Source organism: Aphis gossypii, chromosome X (genome assembly GCF_020184175.1).
Source record: "Aphis gossypii isolate Hap1 chromosome X, ASM2018417v2, whole genome shotgun sequence".
Taxonomy (NCBI): Eukaryota; Metazoa; Arthropoda; class Insecta; order Hemiptera; family Aphididae; genus Aphis; species Aphis gossypii.
The window spans coordinates 55,028,800-55,051,905 of NC_065533.1; the positions used below are offsets into that span (position 1 = coordinate 55,028,800).

A 23,106-nucleotide genomic window follows, 5' to 3' on the forward strand; every position below is an offset into this window, starting at 1 on the left:
TATATAAAATGATATATCATTAAGTTTTTAATTTAGCGTACTAAATACTAATCTATAGCTAAAGACAACAGAGTGGTACCTACTTACCTAACTGCTTTTATTTTTATTTTTATAATATATATATATATAATATAATATATCGTTTAACGTTTTATATTTTATTTTTATAAGCATTATAAATAATAGTTAATAATAATAATTATTATGTCTAAAGTTTAATTATTTTTTGCTATTTTAGAATTTTATTTTTCATTATATACTCAGAAATTTAAATTAAAACTGTGATGGTACTAAACTTTCAAACAAAAACATCATCTTCTTCACTATAATGTAATGCTTGTATAATGATATAGTCAGGAAATTAATTATCATTATTCTCTACTAGTAAGATATTTTGTTATTATTTTTTGTATAATAAGAGTTTATTCAGGTAATGAAAAATTATTTCGTTATTAATTAATTATATTTTATAACCATAATTTTAACATATATAATATATCATAATAGTATAATCATGTTGATTTTATATTGAATTATTTTTATGATTTTCACATTTATAATTAATTTTTATATACGTATTCATGATGTGTCTAATACGAACGTACATAACATAAAATCTCATTTTTTTCAAATTAATAAAACTTTATTATATAGTGCGAATAGTATGAATAAAATTCAGTTTTTTCTACATATGAAATCAAAAAATACAGTGGATAATTTAAAATTGCTTAAAAATAATTGTTCTTATCATAAATGATTTAAACGACTGTTCAGATCCGAGAATAATTTAATTTGTATGTATTTTCTTATTTTATAAATTATAATAATATTTACAAGTATACAACGGCCTATCTGTATGAATACAATATTTGTCTTTAATTTCCCTCGGGTCATCCACGGCCATGTTTTGATTCATAAAAAATGTAATCTAATTGCGTCTTTGCGTTAAAAACGCGTATAACTATATTAACCTATATTATACATGTAGAAATATAAATTACACTATAGACAACCGCATTTTGATGAATAAACTATAATAAAAGCTTATTTGGTAATATTTACTATGTCACGTGTTGTCTTTTGAATATTAACTAGATACAACAAATTCCAATCTACGCAATTATGAAAATGTTTATTTGTTTTATTGTAAAATAAGTAATTTTTATACATTAAAGAAACTCATAATTTATTCATCAATCATAGTCTTAATAATATTAAAATTAAGTTATTGATTGAATATTTTTTGCAGATGCGAAGTATTTTCTATTGAACGTTATCGCCTTCTATTTATAGATATGGGTTGCTATTTCTATACTTATTTGTATTATAAAAAAAAAAAAACATAACTTATCTAAAGTAAATATCAATATTAAAGTTTTCAGCTAATGTTTTAAGATACAATTATAAATGTATTTTTATTTTTTTTATTTTAAACAAAATGTAGCACTTAATTAAAATTGTTTAACTGAGAATAATAAAAGTAATACTTAGACTTATAGTTTTAACTGGTATTAGTGATTTTACTTTTTAGAAAATTGTTAAAGATGTAAAAAATGTTTTACTACAAAAAGAAATTGGAATCAAATACACCTGATCGACATTTTTCCAAATTAAATAACAGCCAAGTACATACGAAATATACTGTTATACAATAAATTTCAAGTGTACTCGTCAATGATTACATTACTGTAATGAATTTATTAAACATGAATTCGATGATACATTTTTGCATACGAAAATCGATCCTGAAAAGAGACGATCTGTCAACCTATTTTAGGTTCTATTGATACTAAGTATATAATTTAAATGTTTATTTTGTTTTTATAGTAATTTATTTTACTAAATAAAATAAACAGACAATAGCTTAAAATTAATTAAAATGTTTTTAAATATTCATGGCGTTTAACAAAATATAATAATATATGTTAAAGTCTCAAGTCCAATGAAATATTTTTAAATTATAACGAAATATTCAATTTCATCAACATTTGAAATACAAATACTTATAAAAATATATATTCATATATTTATTGTAGTAAAAAAAAATGTGCTTGTGATGAACCTTACGTATTACATTTTCAATAATTGTTGACAAAAAATAAACACTATTATGGGTTCTTTAAAAATAAAAATAATAATGTTTTGTTGAAAGGTGTGTAAGAAAATATATTTAAAATAGTGTAATATTTTAAATGCATTTGACAAAAATTGTTTGATGGGAAATACTTATTTCAAGCATGAATATCCAATTGATAGTCAAAATTTAAAACTCAAACGTTCGAAAAATATATAAGTGAAATAATACAATTTTTATTTTTTGTAAAAATAATTGCATAAGTAATCTTTTATTAAATATTCTATCCTTATCAGGTGTATTTATTAATAATTTTATGGATTATTAGCTACTACACAATTTAAGAATATTTTAATCTTAACTATTTGAACCTAATAAAAATTTTAGTATCGAACGCTCATCATAGTAAACTATTTTAGGTACCTATATATTTTTAGATTTATATTCAATTTTTTTATTAAACTCCTCTTTATTAAAACTTAAGAAAAACTTTACATTATAACTTCAAATTCTTTAACATTTTTTTTCACGTTCTGAAAAATGTTATATAGATATTTATAAAAATAAACTATTTATAAACAACTCAAAAAGAATCAAAATATTTTGAAAATTATGAATAAAATTAACCACATATTTTTTTTGGCAAAAGTTTGTTTTTTAAAAAATTTTCATTTTTTGCTAATTCTTTTGTTTAAAAAAGTACAGATAATAGTAACTTTTGGCTGAAATTATTCATTGATATTATTTATATCTTGTACTTCATTCTAAATCTAAATACTTAACATGGACAATTTTGATTTTTGAGAATGATAAAAAATAAACTAGAATTTTTGTTTAACAATATAAATTAATTAATCGATTAATAATTATTATCATATCTTCTACTTTTGATATATTATAATAGAATCACTTTAAAAAAATACTTAACAACGAAAAGAAAAAAAATTAAGAGAATTTATATATATTTGAAATTAGAACTAGCGATATGTTACCTACAATAATTATTTTTACTTTTTAAATATTTCATAAAAAATCTCCAAAAAAATTAATAAGTTTTTGTTTTTTGGTTAGAAAATATTTTTCAACTTATAAGCTATAACTTATATCTACTTTTTAGCTATTAAATTGCATGCTTAATTTTATTATGAAATTAAAATTAGATGAAGTAATTAAAATGTTTTGAGCGCATAGATCAATGCTAAATAATTAATTTAAATTTTCTTTTACAATAATTTTTATTTAATACACTTATAGTTATTGTGAAAATGGCGTGTCTAACTACAATTCGCACAAATTCAACCGAACAAATAATACTAGTCGATTATGGTGTCTACCATAAACAATACTACAACAAATGCCTATTTGTATAGAAAATAATATATATTATTTAGTCTAATAAAAATATACATAAAGGACAAAGGTATAATAGTGCGTAAATAAACAATTTTACAACTAGAGAATCTTCAAATAGTCTGTAGGTAATTACTTGTAATTTGTTGTTATTTTTTTAAAACGTTTAACAACTATTAAAATAAAATATATTTTTTATTTAGTATCTCTTCTAGTATTCCATCTTCTTATGATATAAAATGGTAGCTTATAGTTTTTATTTTATTATTTTATAAGCACTTGAAATAATCTTGTATTTTATTAATACCTATAGTTGATTAAATATATATTTATTTAAAATTTAGGAATACACGCACGTCATAAAAAAAGGGGGGAGGTTACTTCACTATGTAATAGGTTTTGGTTATTTCAAATAATTCAGTAAGTTACTGCAATGAAAGCGCTAAATTTAAACTAAGTCATACAATTACATTATTAGAACTTAATCATTACCTAATATCATACCTATGATGAAAAACGATATATTGAGCAATGATGATCACAATCATTTATGTATGATTTATAGATTATTAATTAATGTTTTATTAATAATACAATAGATTGTACTAATTTTTATGAAAAACTAACTGCATGTAGGTAATTATATTTTAATATTAAAAATCGTTTTGGATAGTAATTATTATTACGCATCATAATATGTCCATATATAATGAGAAAATAAGTAAATAGGTACATAATGAAACAATAGCTTATAATTACTCTAAATCAAATCTTTATTTTGAAAATGTCATTGTACATTGTATACAAAAATATACACAGTAAATGGTAAATTGTTTCAAGTACCTACTTATAAAATTTTTGAATTGCAACAAAATTAGTAAAATTTAAATTTTTTATTGAAATATCCAATATTGTCAACATTTGAATTCAAAATCTGATAAAAAATTATATTAATAGGTATACAAAGAACTCTATTTGTAATTATAGTAAAAAAAAAAAAAAACTATTGATAAATCTCGTATTACGTTAAACTGAGATATTTAAGTTAAAATTTTTATGAATTTTTAACAACAAATTAACTAACTAATGTTCTTTAAAATATTTTATAAAATTTCAACCATTTTAAGTTCGAGTTTTAATTTTTTTTTAAGTATATAATATGGTTATTAATTTTTAAATTACAAAAACTTACAAAATTCATTTTGTCAGAAAACGGAATTACATTAATAATATCCCTAGTTTTCTCATGTTTTTTTTTATTTATTATTATTTATTAAGTACACAGAACTTTCTACTTTTGACCCAAATTACATGCTAGATTCTATTTTCTACCAGTCACAACCATCAATATTTAAGATAAATGAACATCTTCAGAAATACAAAAATAAACACCATTTTAAAACCAATACATTCATCACTGTAACAATTAAGTCTTGAAAAAATTGAAATTAAAAATCAGAAATATTTTAAAGATATCAACCGATTAAATTTTAAAAATGTACCCTGCACAAAGATATAAGTAAAAATAAATAAATAAAAAAACTTAGATTTTAATTTAAATTAATTATTTATATAATTCTATATCCTTTTAATAATACCTTTATATTAATATTTTTTTAGCATACATCTAATATTGCTGTATCTAAGTAATTAACTGTAATCGACAAATTAACGTATTTTATTACACTCAAAATATATCTTGTAAATTATTAATTTATTCATCTAAGTAGTAAAATATAATTTTGTTAATAAGATATATTTTTATTATACAGTGTTGTAACAAGTTTTTATACATTTCAACCAAAATATTTTAAAGTTAGGCACTTTTAAACACGGTAAAACACCATTTGATATTATTATCTACTTTATATGTACACTTAAGTTTCAATTTTATATGGTTTACAAAAATTAAGTGCTTTCATTACTTGTAGCTATTATTTAATATAAAATCCCGCCTATAAGTTTAGTGAACAATAGTAAGTACTCAATTTTTTGTTTCTTAACTATTCGTTTAACTATCTAATACAGGTACATTTATATTAAATAAAAAATGTAGTTTTGAACTTTTAAATGTGATTTTATAACAACGATGAAACTTTACATTTAATATTTTATCCATGCTAAATCGGCAGATTGCCCTAATTATTTAAAAACGATAAAACTTTTTTTTTTTAAAGTTTAATTTGAAAAACAATCAATTACTGTATACTGCAATCTAAATTTTTTGAGGATTGCTTTAATCTATTTTTCATTTTATCCTGAACAAATTCTAAAAGTACCACGAAGTGATTTTGAGTTCATTCTATTCCAATAATTTATAATTATATTATACTTGTATTCAGCAGATTAGAACCATTAAAGTGTATAATAATCAATAGCATACAAATTTTATTTATTTATTTAACAAAATATGCTCGAGTAGTATATATTTGTAAGTTCGCAGTGGATTCGCACTTTGCACCATGGTAATCACACAATTTTCAAGGGGAAATGTTCGCCTTATAAATCTTCATTTTACTGTATAAACATTACAAAGAGATTACACAGCCTTTGACAGTCAATTCACCGTTCAAACAAAATTATTTACTATAAAAACATTATTACACATATTGGTTATCCAAAAATATTTATTGTCTCAAAACTTTTGAATTTTCAAATCTTTTTTAATAAAAACCGAGATCATTTTTTCAAGTAATAAAAGAATACAATTTGTTTAAATACAATGTTTTTTTTTTATATCTATTGTTTTTGACATAAGCATAACACATTGATAGTTTACGGTTTCCAAATTGTATATACTATCTATGAATTAATTCTATAATATTATTTAAATAAAATGCATTCTATTATGACTTGAAAAAATTCTACTTACAGTTAATTGATAATCAAATACTCTGTTATTCTTCTTATGTATATAATATCCCTAATATATCCCTTGCATGTACATCAAGATATTTGAGCAGAACATTTCGGCTTGAACAAAATGTGATTACTGTAGTTAAAAATGCGTTTATCCTAGTCACATTCTTTTTTGTGATTTACTTTTTTTTAAAAAAATAATTATAAAATACTGTATATTATAATAAAAATTATTCCAGACACTATAAGAACTAATAATTCAACGTTTTTTATGATTTAAATGATAAAAGTAATAGTTAAAATTACCGTACATTTTATAAATTAATAAATACCTATTAGGTACTATCACCGTACGGCCCAAACAATAACTATTCTATAGTATATTACAATTAAATATACCAAAAAGGCAAAAACCCACACATGTTTATGAACAAAATTTAACATGTTATTTAATTTTCCTCGTCATCATTTAATATTTACTATCTGGCGTGATTTATTTTGAATAAAGAAAAACCACCAGTTTGCATTGTAATAGATAAGTATTTTTTAGTTTATTTTCTAATTATTTACTGTTCTACTTAAGTACAGTTCTGTGATGTATATTTACTATATTTCAAATGTGATAGACAAAATTTGTTTATTTAATATCAGAAACTTCTACATCCTGATTCACCAAACTAAAGAGAATTAATTTTATATTAAAAAATAATTGATTAAAATATCATAAATTGCCCAAATAAATCAACATAATATCTCATAAATTAGTATATATTGATCTTCTAGAATAATATGTTGATTATTCGTTGTATTTTTATTTTTTTATTAAAATGGATTAGTCTTTGTTAAAACGAATAAATTATCTATATGAGGATTAAAATGTCATTGAATATCAATGAGTTCTAGCGTAACAATTCATTTAATTTCAAAATATTTTGACGCATTACATTTTATATATATTTCATAAGTGACAAATTATGTACGGAACATCAGTTTACAGCATACTCATTCCTATGCGTATAAAAAAGACACATTTATGATTAAACTAATGTTTGCGTGAAAGGAATTATAGTCAATTATATAAAAGTATACACACCATAATCGTATCAATAAAATAGTATTAAAAATACTATATATTAAGTATATATTGTATATGTTTTACAACACGGGTAGGCTGTTTGTTTTTAGCTCAGGGTAGAAAATTAATTAGGATCTCATAGGTATATGTTTTCAAAACTAAGAGTCAAAGTTATGATTACGCCTAAAATGAACCACACAAATATAATAAGTATACGATTCTATTTTCAAAAATTTGTATAAAATAAAAATGTATGTTATTGATATGTATCTATATAATTATTATTTAATATACAGATGAAAAAAATAATATAAATAAGTTACAATTGTTCATTAATTATTTATTACAACACCATAACATGAGTTTAAGTCATGCTAGAGTTTAAAAAAATTTATAATAATGTAAAAATTAATAAGTTCTATAAAATCAATCATAAAACAATTAATATGTTTAATGTTTTTAATATTCAATTATATCAACATTCAACGATATTTTTAACTTAATGCGGTTACTGTATGTTTATTTATTTTATTTCTTTAGATACAATACGATATTACAAATCATGATTTCTATTATAATTTATCTCGCTACCTATAATATATTATAATACAAAACGAGGTTGATTTAAGTTATTAAAAAAAAAAAACCCCGAAAGAAGTAATTTTAGCCCAGACTATACGTCATATAAGAATGGTGGCTCAGAAGTGCTTTCTATGTTAGGCACTATATATTTGAGATATATAATAAGTGAATTGAAAATAGTAATTATTTAAATTTTTTATAATAGGATTTAGATACATTAAATAATTGATTATCAAAATTGAAATACATAAATGATAATTATGTGTACGACTTTACCAAATTTTAAAAATTTAATTAAAAAATACTAATATATCATTAGTTATTTTTCGTACAATCTTACAATAATTTATTACATAAGTATACCTGTTGTGGGTAAAACGATTAGTAGAAAAATAGTGTACCTCTAAAATTGTGATTTCAGTGATTAAATGGATACACTTTAATTGAATAACATTTATATAAATATATATTATAAGATATTTTGTTTTGGTAATATTATATATTTTCACAATAGACGTTTCTGTAGTTAATGCATATTTTTCTTTCTTTAAACTCAGATAATACTCTCTCGCTATTTCGATAATAATTCCTTTTTTTTTCATATAAAGCATTCGAGATTTTTAGACACACTAACCACCCCTTTATTTTATGCTTTTATTTATTAATTGTATTATTAAATATGATACAATAATATTAATAAGTACTCACTAAAAATCAACGAACGAATTTTGTTAAGCTTTATTTTGGATTTTACAAACTTATCTAGGTATTCACTTGTTTTTATGATAATAATAAACATGTTAGTCCAATACATTTTAAATAACGTAAATAAAATTCATAGATGGGAACGAAACACTTCGGGGAAACTGAGAGTAGTATAATAAATGGTAAATGGTACGAATCTTAAAATGCGCCCGTTCAGAAACAACAAAATTAAAATAAAACAATAACTATTTTTATTTTAAAAATGTTTTATACGCATGTAAAAAGAATGTAGAGTTTTGGTTGTATTTTTTTTTTTTTTTGTTTTTCCTTACTATTTTAGTATAATATGCGTGTGATGTGGATCCGACAATACTTTGAAGCACCACTCTCGGCTCAATCAACTCATAATCCTCGTGAGACGGGCAACGTGTAAACTGGCTGACCAGTGAAAGAAAATAATACCACCGGTTACACAGTTACGTGTTAGTTTTCATACGCTCGCCAGTATAGAGTAACATTGTGAACCACAGTCGCCGAATTTATACAGCGGTCAAAACATATTATGGCTTTCATTGCACGCAAACAAGGAACCGCGATATTTTCCATCCAAAGGATCACAGACAAATATATTATTCAAATGGTATGGGCTACTTGTTAGCATTACTTTGTTACCTATATAATGAATATAGGTATACTGAACACGAGACGGTACATGAAGATGAGAACACACCTTTAATGGAAAACCACGGAGACCGCTAAACGTTAATCTGCGTCTGTCATTCCGATTCTCTATTAGTTCCTAACATATTATGTTATGTAAATGTAAATTTGTAAAATCCATATAAAACCTCAATAAAAAACGATTTAGTCATTATATCCTTGAATCCTAAAAATAGAATATATTAAGTAAGCTTTTAAGTTCCAAAAACTAGAATGTGAATAAATGAGTATATAATTGATGAAATAATTGAAATAATTGAAATAATAAAAAAAAAACCATTCAGTACAAATATTATACTTAAACAAATAAAAATTTAAGAGCTAGTTATTGAATTTAAAGTTCGCGTTGACTGTAATACAGCAATAATATAAATATTATTTTCAAATGTTTATAAATTATAAAATCAATTCGAATACAAGATCATGTTTTTAAAAACTAAAAATTATCTTACTATTTAATATTTATTTCGCAAATGTAAATATATATATCTAAATTTGGATCTAAAGTTGGTAGTGATTTAACTATAAAAACATTTCAGACTATTCGAAATGTACGAATATTTAGTCTCAACAAAATACTCCTTTAATAAATAATAATGGTATGACTGCGTAAGTTATTATTCTAAAGCCACCTACACACAGATATACTAAAATTGCCTATACAGCACGCCGGACAACAAACGTGAAAAAAAATTATGATTTAAAACTTGATGAGTAGATTCTTTTCTTAATAGAACCCCTTAATTTAGTTTTAAGTATAAATATTTTATTCGAATATAAGTCTACTTGAAGATTATTATATAAAATATTATATTCCATACACGGAAATTGGACAATTAAATGAGTAAAATAAATATAGATAAAGGACAATACTTAAAAAAAAAGACATTATCTTGAAACAACAGTGAAATTTAATAGTCATATTATGTCTTTAATAAAATGTACTCGATTCATTTTTTTATCTCAAAAGTAAAAAATAATTTGATTAATATTTTAAATGGTTATATACTTGTATTTATCACTAAGTCTATTATTATCCTGTATGTACAATATCACATTTTGTATTTAGCAAGACATTTATTATGCGTGGATTTAAAACTTTTTTTAATTTTTTTTTTTTTTTTTGTGTATGTAAGAGACTTTATATTATAGTGAACATTTTATTCCACTATTAAAATTTAGTGTGATGCGAAATTTTATCAGATAAGAATTGATTTTGAATTGTCATTCGAAACTAGAACTAAATTGGTATTAGAAAAAACTAACAAACATTTGCAGGAAATTCAAAATATTTAAACAATACAAATTCATTAAAAATAAATACATAAATAAAATTCTTAAAATTTCTTCAAATTAAAATTTTTACTTATCAAGCATTAAAACAGCGATTCTCAAACATTTTTTTCGCGGAGCCCCAAAAACTTGAAATAGCAATTTTACTTCTCAAACAATTATGGATTAATAAATTACTAATATACAAACTTTATACAATATAAATGTAACTTGTAACAATTTAACTAAAAATAATATATGTAGGTACTTAATTCAGATGTGCCCAGGGAGCCCGTAGATTAGTCTCGCGGAGCCCTAGGGCTCCACGGAGTACAATTTAAGAACCACTGCATTAAAACAAATTTATAATTATAAAATAGTACTGATATTTTGACTTAAAAGCTGTTTATAAATAATTATATACTTCATTTTTTTTTCATCAAATCAACACTTGTTTCTTTGTGAAAAATATGCTTGAAAATTGTAAATTAAGTTCCGTTTTTACTATCTTAATATGTTTATGGTTAAAACTTATTTTTTGAGCTTCAAATTAAATTTTGTAAAAATTGAATATATTTTCAAAAATAATGATTCCCTCAAACGATCTCAGTAATTTTGTTTAGATCAAAAAATGTTAAACACAGTAACTGTTTTTCATTGTGTATATTATAATTGTCTATCCCCAATAAAATTTAATAAAAGTTTATTATAAAATACTGTATCTTTAAAAAAATGTATGCTGATCCACTCTTTTAATTAACAGATAATTATATATATATATTTTTAATACAATGATTTATCATAAAAATAAAATAATTCTAACATATATATTACAGAAACTTTCTTAATTTTAAGTTATGCATTTTAAAAATTCCATGAATCAAAATTATATTACAATTTTCTAAGCTTAGTTATTTTTATTTTGAGGTTTCTCAAATAGATGTTTGAAATTTTAGAATATTATTATTTTATGATTAACTAAATATTCATGATTAATAATTAATGGTTAGGGTACTTTAAGACTTAAAAATTAATCAATTTAGAACTTAGATTGTTTAAAAATAAGATAATATAAGGAAGTTTGTAACTTATTAAACTTATTGTTTATTAAACTTTATACCTAACTTAATTTTAACTAATCTTTTTTGATTTTTTTTATAATCTATTACTTATTTTGTAATTTAAATACAAAATTGCTTTTAGTAACTCAAAAAGTGAACTCATAGTGAACTACATTATTCTTAAATAAACTTAAGTATGAAATTAGTAAAACTTGAGATATATTTATATCACAGTATATAATATTGGTTTATTCTTGCTATAAATGTATGACGTGATATTGTATAACTCTAATATATAGTGTATTTAAAAAAGAAGATATAAGTTTTGTTAAATTACAAACCTGTATTTATAAAATAAAAGATTTGTACATAATATGCTGAATAATTTTATTATTTATTTATAAATATACTTGTCTTAATGCTCAGTTAAGTATACACACTTATTAATACTCAATAAAATACACACACATTTTATACGAAATCAGATCATAAAAAATTAATAACGTTACTAATTATTTTAGCTATTTATATACATAACAGATACGAATTAGAATAGATATACCTATATAAGAACGAGTTTTCATACCATGATCAACTTACGCATGTTACCTAATATAACCTAGTATTTTGGGTATTAATAGTATGCTAAGTGAAACGTAACAGTTGTTTGTTATATAAATATCATTACTTCTAATATAAGATTTTAAAATAATACAATATAAGGGATTTCAAAATTCGAGGTATTATTGATTTTTAACAGTCAAAACTACCTTCTCATTTTGAAATAGTACAAATACTCACGCGTGGAATATATTAAGTGAACTTATTTACATAATATAGGTGCAGTGTTTCATTACATAGTTAGATATTAATTAAATAATTAATGGTGTATTGGTTAAACGAATCGAAAGGAATTTAAATGATACTTATAGATATTTAATTAATATACATTTATTATTATTTAATATACATCGTTTTTTATGTATAAATATAGGTAATAGCTAAATAAACTATTGTGAAACTATTCAACAAATATTTTACCGGAAAAATAGAAAACGATGTACAACGAGTGGCTTTCCCTGGTCAAAAATGAAAAAAAAAAGATAACATCTATTATATTTGGAAAGAAAGACGTATTTACAACGATTTAGTGAAAATTTTAAATGGTATTTATCAGATGCTTCGACGAAAAACTATAACATTGAAATATTATGTGTACCCTCTACACATCGTCAAAATATGAAGAAAAAAAATGGTGGCATGAAACTCAGTGAAGGAGTCGGTATAACCAATAATTTTGTGGAAAAAAAAATAGAATTATTTAAATTTCTTAACAAAAAACTAGAACATAAAACACGCCTACATAAAGATATTATGTAGCTAAGAATATTGTTATTCAAAAATGATTGAGTAATTTTTGAATAGGTACTAAATATTGTGATAAATAATTTATCATATTTAATTATTAATCCTTTGTAGATCATCTAAGGTCAAATATTAACCGAAATAGAAGTTATTTATAAGATGAGTTGAGAATAAACTTAAGCATAGTTCCCAAATATAACGATATTAATACCAATATAGGTACAATAACTAACATTAAAAGAAACAATCACAGTTAATAAATTATAATCATTCATTATTATTAAGACAAGATTATGTATTTAATTTCCATTATGTTTCATGTTTATTTGCAATAATGAAAATTATAATTTGTCAATTCAAATCAATGTGAAATATAAGTTTATTTTATTGTAAATTATATTTCAACTGTAACTTATTTAATTCTGATTATATGCAGTTACTGGTATTTTACCATTCAACTTAATACTTAGAATATTTCAATAAATTATTATTGATCGTATAGTGCATAAATCGACGAAGTATTATTAATATTAATATTACCAAATCATATGGTTATAACATCAAATTATATTGTTTTAATGGAACATTCATTCACTAACATCTACTTTAATTTTAGTCTGGAAAGGCTTTTAAGTTTTTAAACAATATAAAATATAAGATTTAATCTTCTGCATTATTTATAATTATCCAATCAGAAATACTACTCTTAAAGAATATATAAATACTTGTATTTCAAAATTACACAATTTTAGTCTACCGTTATTTCAATAGAAATGAATTAATTGTATTTATATAATATTAAACACTGTGTTAAAAATTATTTCCGGTTACTTTGTTAGAATTCTAAAAAAAAAATAGATCACAAAGACTGCAAACTTCCATTTTGTTATTTATGTTAATTCAACATTTTGTATGCATCATTTTTAAATTTTTTAAATATCATAATAATCGTTATAGTATATAATGAGTATCATTTGTATTAAATTTTTGATTATACAAATAACAAACACAAATAAAAGTAAACATTAATCGTATCTCTAATAATAATTTGATATTATTTCGGATAAAATAAAAAGAATCTAAGTATAAGAAACAAATGTATTATGCGTTGATTTAATTGATTGTATTATTTTATTGTTGTTTTTTTATTTTTTTGTTTCTAATAAAAAAAAATCCAATAATTCACACTAAATTTCTAGAAAAAATTGAAAAGTGGTCGCGTTATATTGATTTCATGCATTTAATTGTACAATGTTTGTAAATGTAGCTCAAACATTATTATGTTTAAGTATAAAATATATTAAATTAAAAAAATAAAGATATGGATTAATCTTATTCAATGATGATTAAAAAAGTAATTTAAATAAACTATATGTAATATGTATATTGTATACTGTAAAAGTCATCGATGGATTAATAACTTGTAGGTAGTATTTTTATTAGCTTATATAGTTATATGTATTTATAATTTAAGCAAACTAAAAATCCAATATGTTTTCAATTTAATTTAAACAAAAATATCTCTATATACTTAATTCCATTTTTAATTATTTAACATTAAAATATATAACAAATATACAATTATAAAATATATTCACACATTAAAATTTAATGTCATAGATATATGTTTGATTAACATACATAACTAAAATGAAGTACCATCGTGTAAAATGATGAAATATACTTTTAATAAAAATAAGTAATTGGTAATAAGATTTATTAATAATACCTAAATAAAATATAAAATATTAGCTAGGAATATATGTACGTATATATTTATAGATATATAAGATTTTAATGGGTACCTAATGATAAAATTAAGAAATATGTAGTTTAAATTGCATAAATTATAAAATTGAATATTGATCATTACACTTTTAATAATATATTCTTTACCGTTGACTCCTAAAACCACACACTTTTGATTTCAACCCTAAAAAGGTCGATAGACAAAAGTCGCATACTTTGTAATGTATAAATAATATGTATATTTTATAGTTTATAATTTATTCAAACAAAGCAAATATATATATACGAGTATTCAAATTTAAAAAAAAATGTACTCAAAATCTGCACTAAATTTTCTGTACTTAAAATGTTCAAGTAATAAACACTTACCCTCTTTGTTATTATCGATAACTTTAAATTTATTAAAGTTAATTAAAAATATTGGAATAAAAATGCAAAAAATTACTTGCGTTTTAACCACTATATTATAGGTATACACAAAACCGACTATCAACAAATAGTAACAAAAGTCTTAAAACGTGTTGGCATGATTATTTCAGTATATCTTATGATCTTATCTTATGCGTTAGTTAACACTAAAAATAGTGTGTGGTTTTAACCACTATAAGTTTGGAGTAGTTTGTTAAACAATGACTGATAAAGTGTGAGATTTTTGTCTATCGACCTTTTTCTGGTTGAAATCAAAAATGTATGGTTTTCGAGTGCAACTTTTTTCAAGTCTAACTCAATTATTCCTTATGACAAAAAAGGAACCTCCCAGTGTAACTTCTGTGAATTCAACCTCTTGATGAAATAAAATACAAACTGAGTACCACTAACACCACAACGAAAAATTAAGCAAGAATATTATATTAAAAAAGTCTATCTTGGTCCGGACACCAAAACCAACAAAACAATCTTACAACTTATCTACAACCTAAAACAAAACTTAAACCAAAAAATAATGTATACTAATTTAATATTACAGTGGAATAATCTTGATAACTCAAATTAGTTGGAGGCAAAAAAAAATTCGGGTTATCGAAAATTCGACTTATAGAAAGGATAATAATAATAGATATACAAAGACTAATAGAAGTTCGAGTTATTGAGGTTCCACTATATAATAAAAATGTTTTAATATTCTTGATAATTGGGTATTCTTCTCTCACGATTATAGAAAATTTAATATTTTAAATATTTATAAGTGGCACCGTCACAACAATAAATTGTAACGTTTTCCATTGACATATTTTCGAGATCAATAAAAAAAACAAATATGTTCTACAAATATTTGGTGATACTTTTGATATCTTCGTCAATTCTCGTGTGTATTTTCTTAAATACATAAAAGTAACACGAAGAGAAATTGTTGTTTACTTATATATTACCTATAATTTTCATCTAATTTGTAAGAACATTAAAACAAGAGTTGTCAAATATTTTTCCCTGGTAAAATGAAATATTTTCGAGAAAAAAATAAAATTCTAATGATTTGAGTATGTTTTCATCATTAATATTAAATCCAAATAGATACAAAAAATATAATTTTTATTTAAGTTATAGAAAATATACTTATAGTTGTGTCATTGAGTAAAATATTATAATATTATATTAATATATTTTTATACCTACTTAATAGGAATATCAATTTTCAAAAAAAAAAAAGTAATATGTATAAATTGATACATTTTAAAATAACTAAACTAACAAATTTCCTACCATTAATTATTTTATTATACTATAAACAATTTTTAATACTATACTCATTTACTTACTAATAAATATTCACCGTAAGTCAGGCAATAAAATAAAACTACAAATAATTTACATGCCACAGCTATAACATAAACTATTAGATAGATACTATTTAATAAACGTGTTACTAAATATATAAGTCAAATAAATATTTTATTTTATACAGTTTACTTAATACATACATGATTCAAATAATAGAGTAATGGACTCTGGACATTTGAGTGCATTAGCACTTAAGCATCTCATCGAATTGTTCATAGCACGCTCGTCTTCATAACAGTATATTAATGTAATTAAATAAATTTTTTTTTGTACATTTCATTTATTCATTATTAAAATTCAAAATAGGTACCTAACTAAAAAATTTAAAAATTATACCTCCATATTTTTTTAAAAACCAATATGATATCATACTTATAATTTATAAAAATTGCAGTATCATAATAGTTGTATAATAATTGTTTAAATTTTAATAAGTTTATTTTAATTTAGTTTAATTTTTAGTGAATATAATAAAATTGACTATGCTATTATACTAATAATTGATTAATTATTGGCTAAAAAGTAACAATAAAGCTGTATTTTGGTAAAGATAATCATGTTGATAACAATGTTAACTTTATCACAATATTCTCAACATGCTATCAAATGATAACCTATAGGTATATAATTAATTTAATAAACCTGCATATTTGTGCCATATATTTTATTTGTTAATATCTATGGTCCATAGATTTTATGATATTGTTTTATCTATTTTTACTTAGAAGTTATTGATTTATTTCCTACTTTAATTCATACCTATATAATATAATGTTAAATATCTACTACAATTTATTTATTAATTGTATTATCATAAAATTTTGTATAAATGTATTAAAATAACGACATTTGAATAAAAAACATTATTTATATTCCTACACAAAACTTTTTGCGCTATAACACAGACAATTTATCATAATGTTATAATATCTCATTTGTAATTATTAAAGACACGCGTTATCATTACGAATTTCATACAAATATTCGTGAATAACAAAAAAAAACGTAATAAAATTAAAAAACATAATTATTTAGGTTTATAGGTCAGTGTTGATATCATAATATTTCTTCATCAAAATATTCATAATATTATATTATATACAAGTAAATATTTATTTGAGTTCTCTCCTTTACTTAAGATTATGCATCGTTAATATTATTTAAAAGTTATCAAGAAGATATTACTTATTAAATTACTGTACATGAAAATTATGAAAATTTATAATTCAACTGAACACGTGGAAACAACATAATAATAAATAGTAAAATTAACTAGATAGTAAATTATTAATTGATTTTAAAAAGTAAATTTAATTAAAACCTAGCTACTAATTTGATTAAATTTAAATAATAACTTTTATTTTAGAGTATTATGGATTTATGATAATCTCAAAAACAAAATATAAAAACATCAAAAGTTTATATGAGTACGTACTAGGCACAAAAGGTACGTTCTAGATTCTAGAAGGTTAACTTATACAGTTCTAAAAAATAATTTGGATATAAAATTTAAAAATATATATCTATTAGTTTTAAACATAAAACATTAATTTATTTACCCATTATATAAATTTTAATATCCGATAAATTTTAACGATATAATATCGTTTAAATATAAAACCAACGTGATAGTGGTGGTAGGAAAAGCATCACACGCTAGTCTCCACGTTTACGCCTTCAGGTACTCCTTAAAAAACAATCATTGAACGCCTCCAATATTACTACACACTTATACACACTTTATAATTTATAATTTAAACTAGAGTACCTAAACTTAAGCTTATACTGATTTTAAGAAATAATGTCACGAAATAGGACTCATAAATACTTGGATTACAAATTATTTTTGATACTTACTTGTGTTTTAATAATTTAATCATGAATAAATTAAGATTGAGTTGATCTATTGTAATAATTTTTTTTATATATAGATCACATAATTAATTTAATTTAATTTAATGAATTAATATTATATTTTTATGAATTACATTTTTTGTTTTTTTTTTTTTTTTGTTTCACATGACAAATTGACAAATCGTGCAAAAAGTTTTGCGATAAAAACAAATAAATGCATTTTCAAGCTGCGTGTGAATACTAGCAATCGCGTGTTTACGCGTTAACCTCAATTTTATTACCTCGTTTTTTCAAAGTTATTCAAAAAGGTTTATTACATACATTATTTTTTTTTTATTTCATTATATTATATAGGTATATATAATATATATATATAATATTATATAAATGTTTATTGTATACACAACCCCTTCTAGATTATTAATTTATACTGATTATTTTTGTCCTTCCTTTTGGCTTCGGGTTATTAGAACCTACCAGAGTATCTAAGTACCTATTTTTTATCGATCAAATGCGACATTACACATCATCATCATTTCCGACATTTTTAATAAGAACAATATTTTTATAAAACAAAAATTAAATCGAAATGTGTAATTTCTTTTACTTATTCCCATATTTGACACTTACAAGATCTACACAGATGTGAAACCATTAAAATTATAATATAACTTAAAACGACAAAATAATTATGATTGACATTTTAAATCTTTCTCGATATTAGAATTAATTGAATTACTTTCTTCGGTACACAACTTAATTTTTATTTTATACAACAATATAGACTACTTGAGACGTGATAAGACAACAATTTATCTTAAGAATTACGATGAAAAATTAAATATTAAATAAGATCGCACTCTTGAAAACATTACTAAATGGTTATCTTTACATTAAATTGTCAAAATTAATTATAAACGTTTGTTAGCATTAGATGTGACTTAATGTATAATAGTTCAATTTACTAAGTACTTAATATGATTATAAAAATTAGTATAATATCTTCTTATAGTTTTAAGATATATGAAAAGTAATAAAAGGTATTATTTGACTTTTAAATTTGATTTCCATTATTTATAATAACAATTTTTTGAAATTTCAAATTTCAGGCAATATATTTAAAAAATACTTAACTTTTACAATATTAAAATCAAACTCTCTTGATATTGATTTCTACATTAAACTGTCTATAAAAGAAAATATATTTATTTTTGTCATTCTAAAGAAATAAAGCCTATATCATTTTTATACAATTGTAGTTTTGTGCGTTTTGCGTATTTTTACTAGTACAGATTGTTTCTACATAAGTAAAATGCAAATAAACAAGAAACAAATAACAAATTATAAAATTATAAAATGTTTTGATTACTATATATAACACAAAATATTGAAAGAGTTGTTATTGATTAATTTATAGTTTTAGTTCCTAAGCAAAGCAATGGGTTACAATCATCAGTATTTTTTTTATATTTATATACCTAATGTTATCACTTTTTAGAACAGAAAAATACTTTGATTTTCAAATTAAAGAAAAATGTCTAGCATCAAACTAGATCTAGATTTTAACGAATATATTGCTTTTTTTGTTTTTGCTCGCCTAATTTATAACGTTTATTTAAACTTAACATGTTAACTGAATATTTATAATAAAATTTACAAGATATAATATAATTTTCAAAATACTTAGGCTTTTTTTGTGATTAAGTAATCATTTAATATTTTGATTTTTTGATTTATGTAAGATTTAATTTTAAAATTTAATACAAGGTTACCTTTAAGCTACCAATAGCCAATTTAAAAAATAGACTTTCACAGTTTTGATTTATAATGATTTAGAGTTAAAATTTTTACAATAACTTCATAAAAATAACAAAATCGTAATAATTATTTTATAGTTAAAAATTCATAATTATTTTTAATATCTATTACTTAAAAATTGAATACAAAATTCCACCTATAAGTTTATTTTACTGTAATTAAAAAAAAAAAATTTAGCGTGAATCCACAAGCTAACATCCTCAATGAGAGTTATAATTCAAGTTTAGACGAGATATTCTCTAGATATTCTTATGTAAATTATAAAATAACGATTTATTTTCAAATTGTTTTTGATATTTTGTCATAGTTCAAACGATAATAATAGTAGAAACTTAGAACATTTCACTGTAACTTAAATTATAATTTTCAATACACAATAAAAAATTTTCAAAATACTTATACTTTTTTTTAGGCTATTTATATGGATTTGAAGTGTTTTAAAAAATATTTATAAAATATTTTAGGTTTGGTCAAAAACTTTAGAATTTATACAAGTTTTTACATAAATTATTATTGTTGTAATTTTAAAATACATAGGCTCAATTTGTCAAAATAATGAAAAATTTCTTTATATTATTGATCTGTAATTTAGTTACTGACCTACTGGCTACTACTATGACTTAATATAAAAGATTACATTCTTATTCGATGTTGATCGTTGTATGGCCTTACAATACAATTTAATAATTCGATATAATATCCATTCTAAGATTTTTAAAATTCTTCTACTCGTCATAACTTGGAATAAATTTTGGCTTGATTTGTTTATTTTTATTGTAGGTTTAAACGAAAAAACTTATTTTATAATAAACAATATTATAAAATATTATTATTATAATATTAAGAATACGTCATAATATTAGTATAAGCACTAAGCAGAACACATTTCTTAGTCACCCTCAATATTTACTTAGTAAACTTTGAATCCCCAGAAGACCTCTTCAAAATACAAATTACGGTAATTCGATAGTTTCGTAAGATTTCTCGAAACAAATTAACACACATTTTTAAACAGACATTTTAAACATTTTATTTTATTTAATCAAAATATAATATATTTCATAAATAATATAAAATAGAATTAATTAATACCATAAAATTTAAAACTATGCTTTTAAAAATAAGTTTTTTATTTTATTCATTTAATCAGATTAAGCAGTACCTAATTATACTATGATATCACTCTAAAACACAAAATTTGAAAAAATAAATTATATAATGTTCTGAACTTCTACTTTTAAATAGTGAAATAATTCAAGTTTCTTTGGAACTTAAAATTTAAATTTCAATAGCTTACACTTTATAATATTTATTAGAAATAAAATATTAATCATGATTTTTCCATGATATGACATTGAAATCATATTAAAAAGTCTATCAGTACAAAAAAATGTATTAGTATATGTGTCATTTGTAAACAATAAATTTGTTGAAACTATTGTTACCTAATTTATTTTGTAGTAAAAAACAAATAATATGCTAACAAGTTATAACTATTATAAGTACCAAAAACAAAAAGTACTTCATAAGAAATAGTATACGATAATACCTATTTCACAATATTATATTATACATACCATATGAATATTATATAATATTATAAAAATACAATAAGTATTTATCGAATAAATTACAATTAAATAAACATAATATAAGAACCACAAAAATTACACTAACCAGGTAAACTAGATAAAAAAAAATACCTATCATTGTAAACTGTGTTACCTAAGTAAACAGAAAGATATATTCAATTTTTAACTTTTTTAATGAGATTAAGTTTTGAATTCTAAATCGCTCGTTTTATTATTCCATTATAAATTATCTAACACTTAAAAAAAAGGCAGGTTCCTATCTAATGTTTTTCATATTATATTAGGTATTATGGTAAAATAATAACCAAAGCAGATAATAAATAAGGTATAAGTAATGTTTAAGATAATATATCTAATAAAAATTAATAATTACCTATTAAAAACAATATAACTAAATGTATTAGTAATGAAGAAATTCCAGAAAAATTAATCAAATAATAAAAAATGAAAACCGACATTGAATAAAAAATAAAGTAAAAAATATTAACATAAAGTTTTAAATGATTAAAAAATTAAAAATATTTTTTACATAGGTGTTAAAAGTATTAATCTGATAAAATTAATAATTTAACTTTAAATTATTAATGATGATAAAAAAAATACTCTAGAAAGCACAGTTTAAAATAAAATGCAAAATTTTGATTTGTAATCAATGTAAGTTTAAAACATTTTAAAATAATTTCAAGTTTTTTTTTAAATAAATATATGATTTTATTTATTTTAAGTTATTAATTATTATGATCGTATTATTATTATGTGTTAATAGTGTGTATTTATTGTATGTATTCTAATATTTTAGTTTTAAATTTTAATATTAATTGCCTAATTAATAACCAATGAACACATTATGTTCAATGAATTACCCTACTTAATAATATGTACCTATTATAAAATAATAATTTTTTTCGTAATATATTATAAATTACCATGGTGTAAGATTGATATTTTCCACGATAGTGCTTCAACAGACGATGGACTTGTGCACGTCCAACACGTTGACTGAAAGCGACGACAGTAGCGGCAGTACAGCGCCTTGACAACGAATATCGTATACACCCAATCGCGGTACGTTGAGATATAGGTGCGCTTTCGGTCGTCGTCGTTTTCGTGTTCTAGCATAGACAGTAAGTGCATAATAATAACAATTTATAACTGTACGGGTAAATTAACAGGGCTTACATGAATATGCGTAATTCTTAAATAAGAGAACTCCCTTTCCCCTCGTCATAATTTTAATCCAGATAAAGCATT

General features: G+C 21.8%; 1 protein-coding gene across 2 annotated transcripts in view; it reads right to left on the reverse strand.

Annotated features, from left to right (window-relative positions):
• Nucleotides 1-22,940, reverse strand: part of LOC114127276 (uncharacterized) — a 48,099-nt gene extending 25,159 nt beyond the window's left edge. The window contains exons 1-2 of one of the 2 annotated variants that reach the window (XM_050205769.1): nucleotides 22,782-22,846; nucleotides 16,732-16,818 (exon numbers count right to left, since the gene is read on the reverse strand). In XM_050205769.1, the coding sequence (XP_050061726.1) occupies nucleotides 16,732-16,776 (45 nt within the window). In that variant the 5' untranslated portion in view covers nucleotides 16,777-16,818; nucleotides 22,782-22,846. Of the gene's footprint in view, nucleotides 1-16,731; nucleotides 16,819-22,781 lie in introns of both variants that reach the window. The other variant, XM_027991466.2, reaches the window with a different exon arrangement.
• Nucleotides 22,941-23,106: the final 166 nt, after the last annotated feature.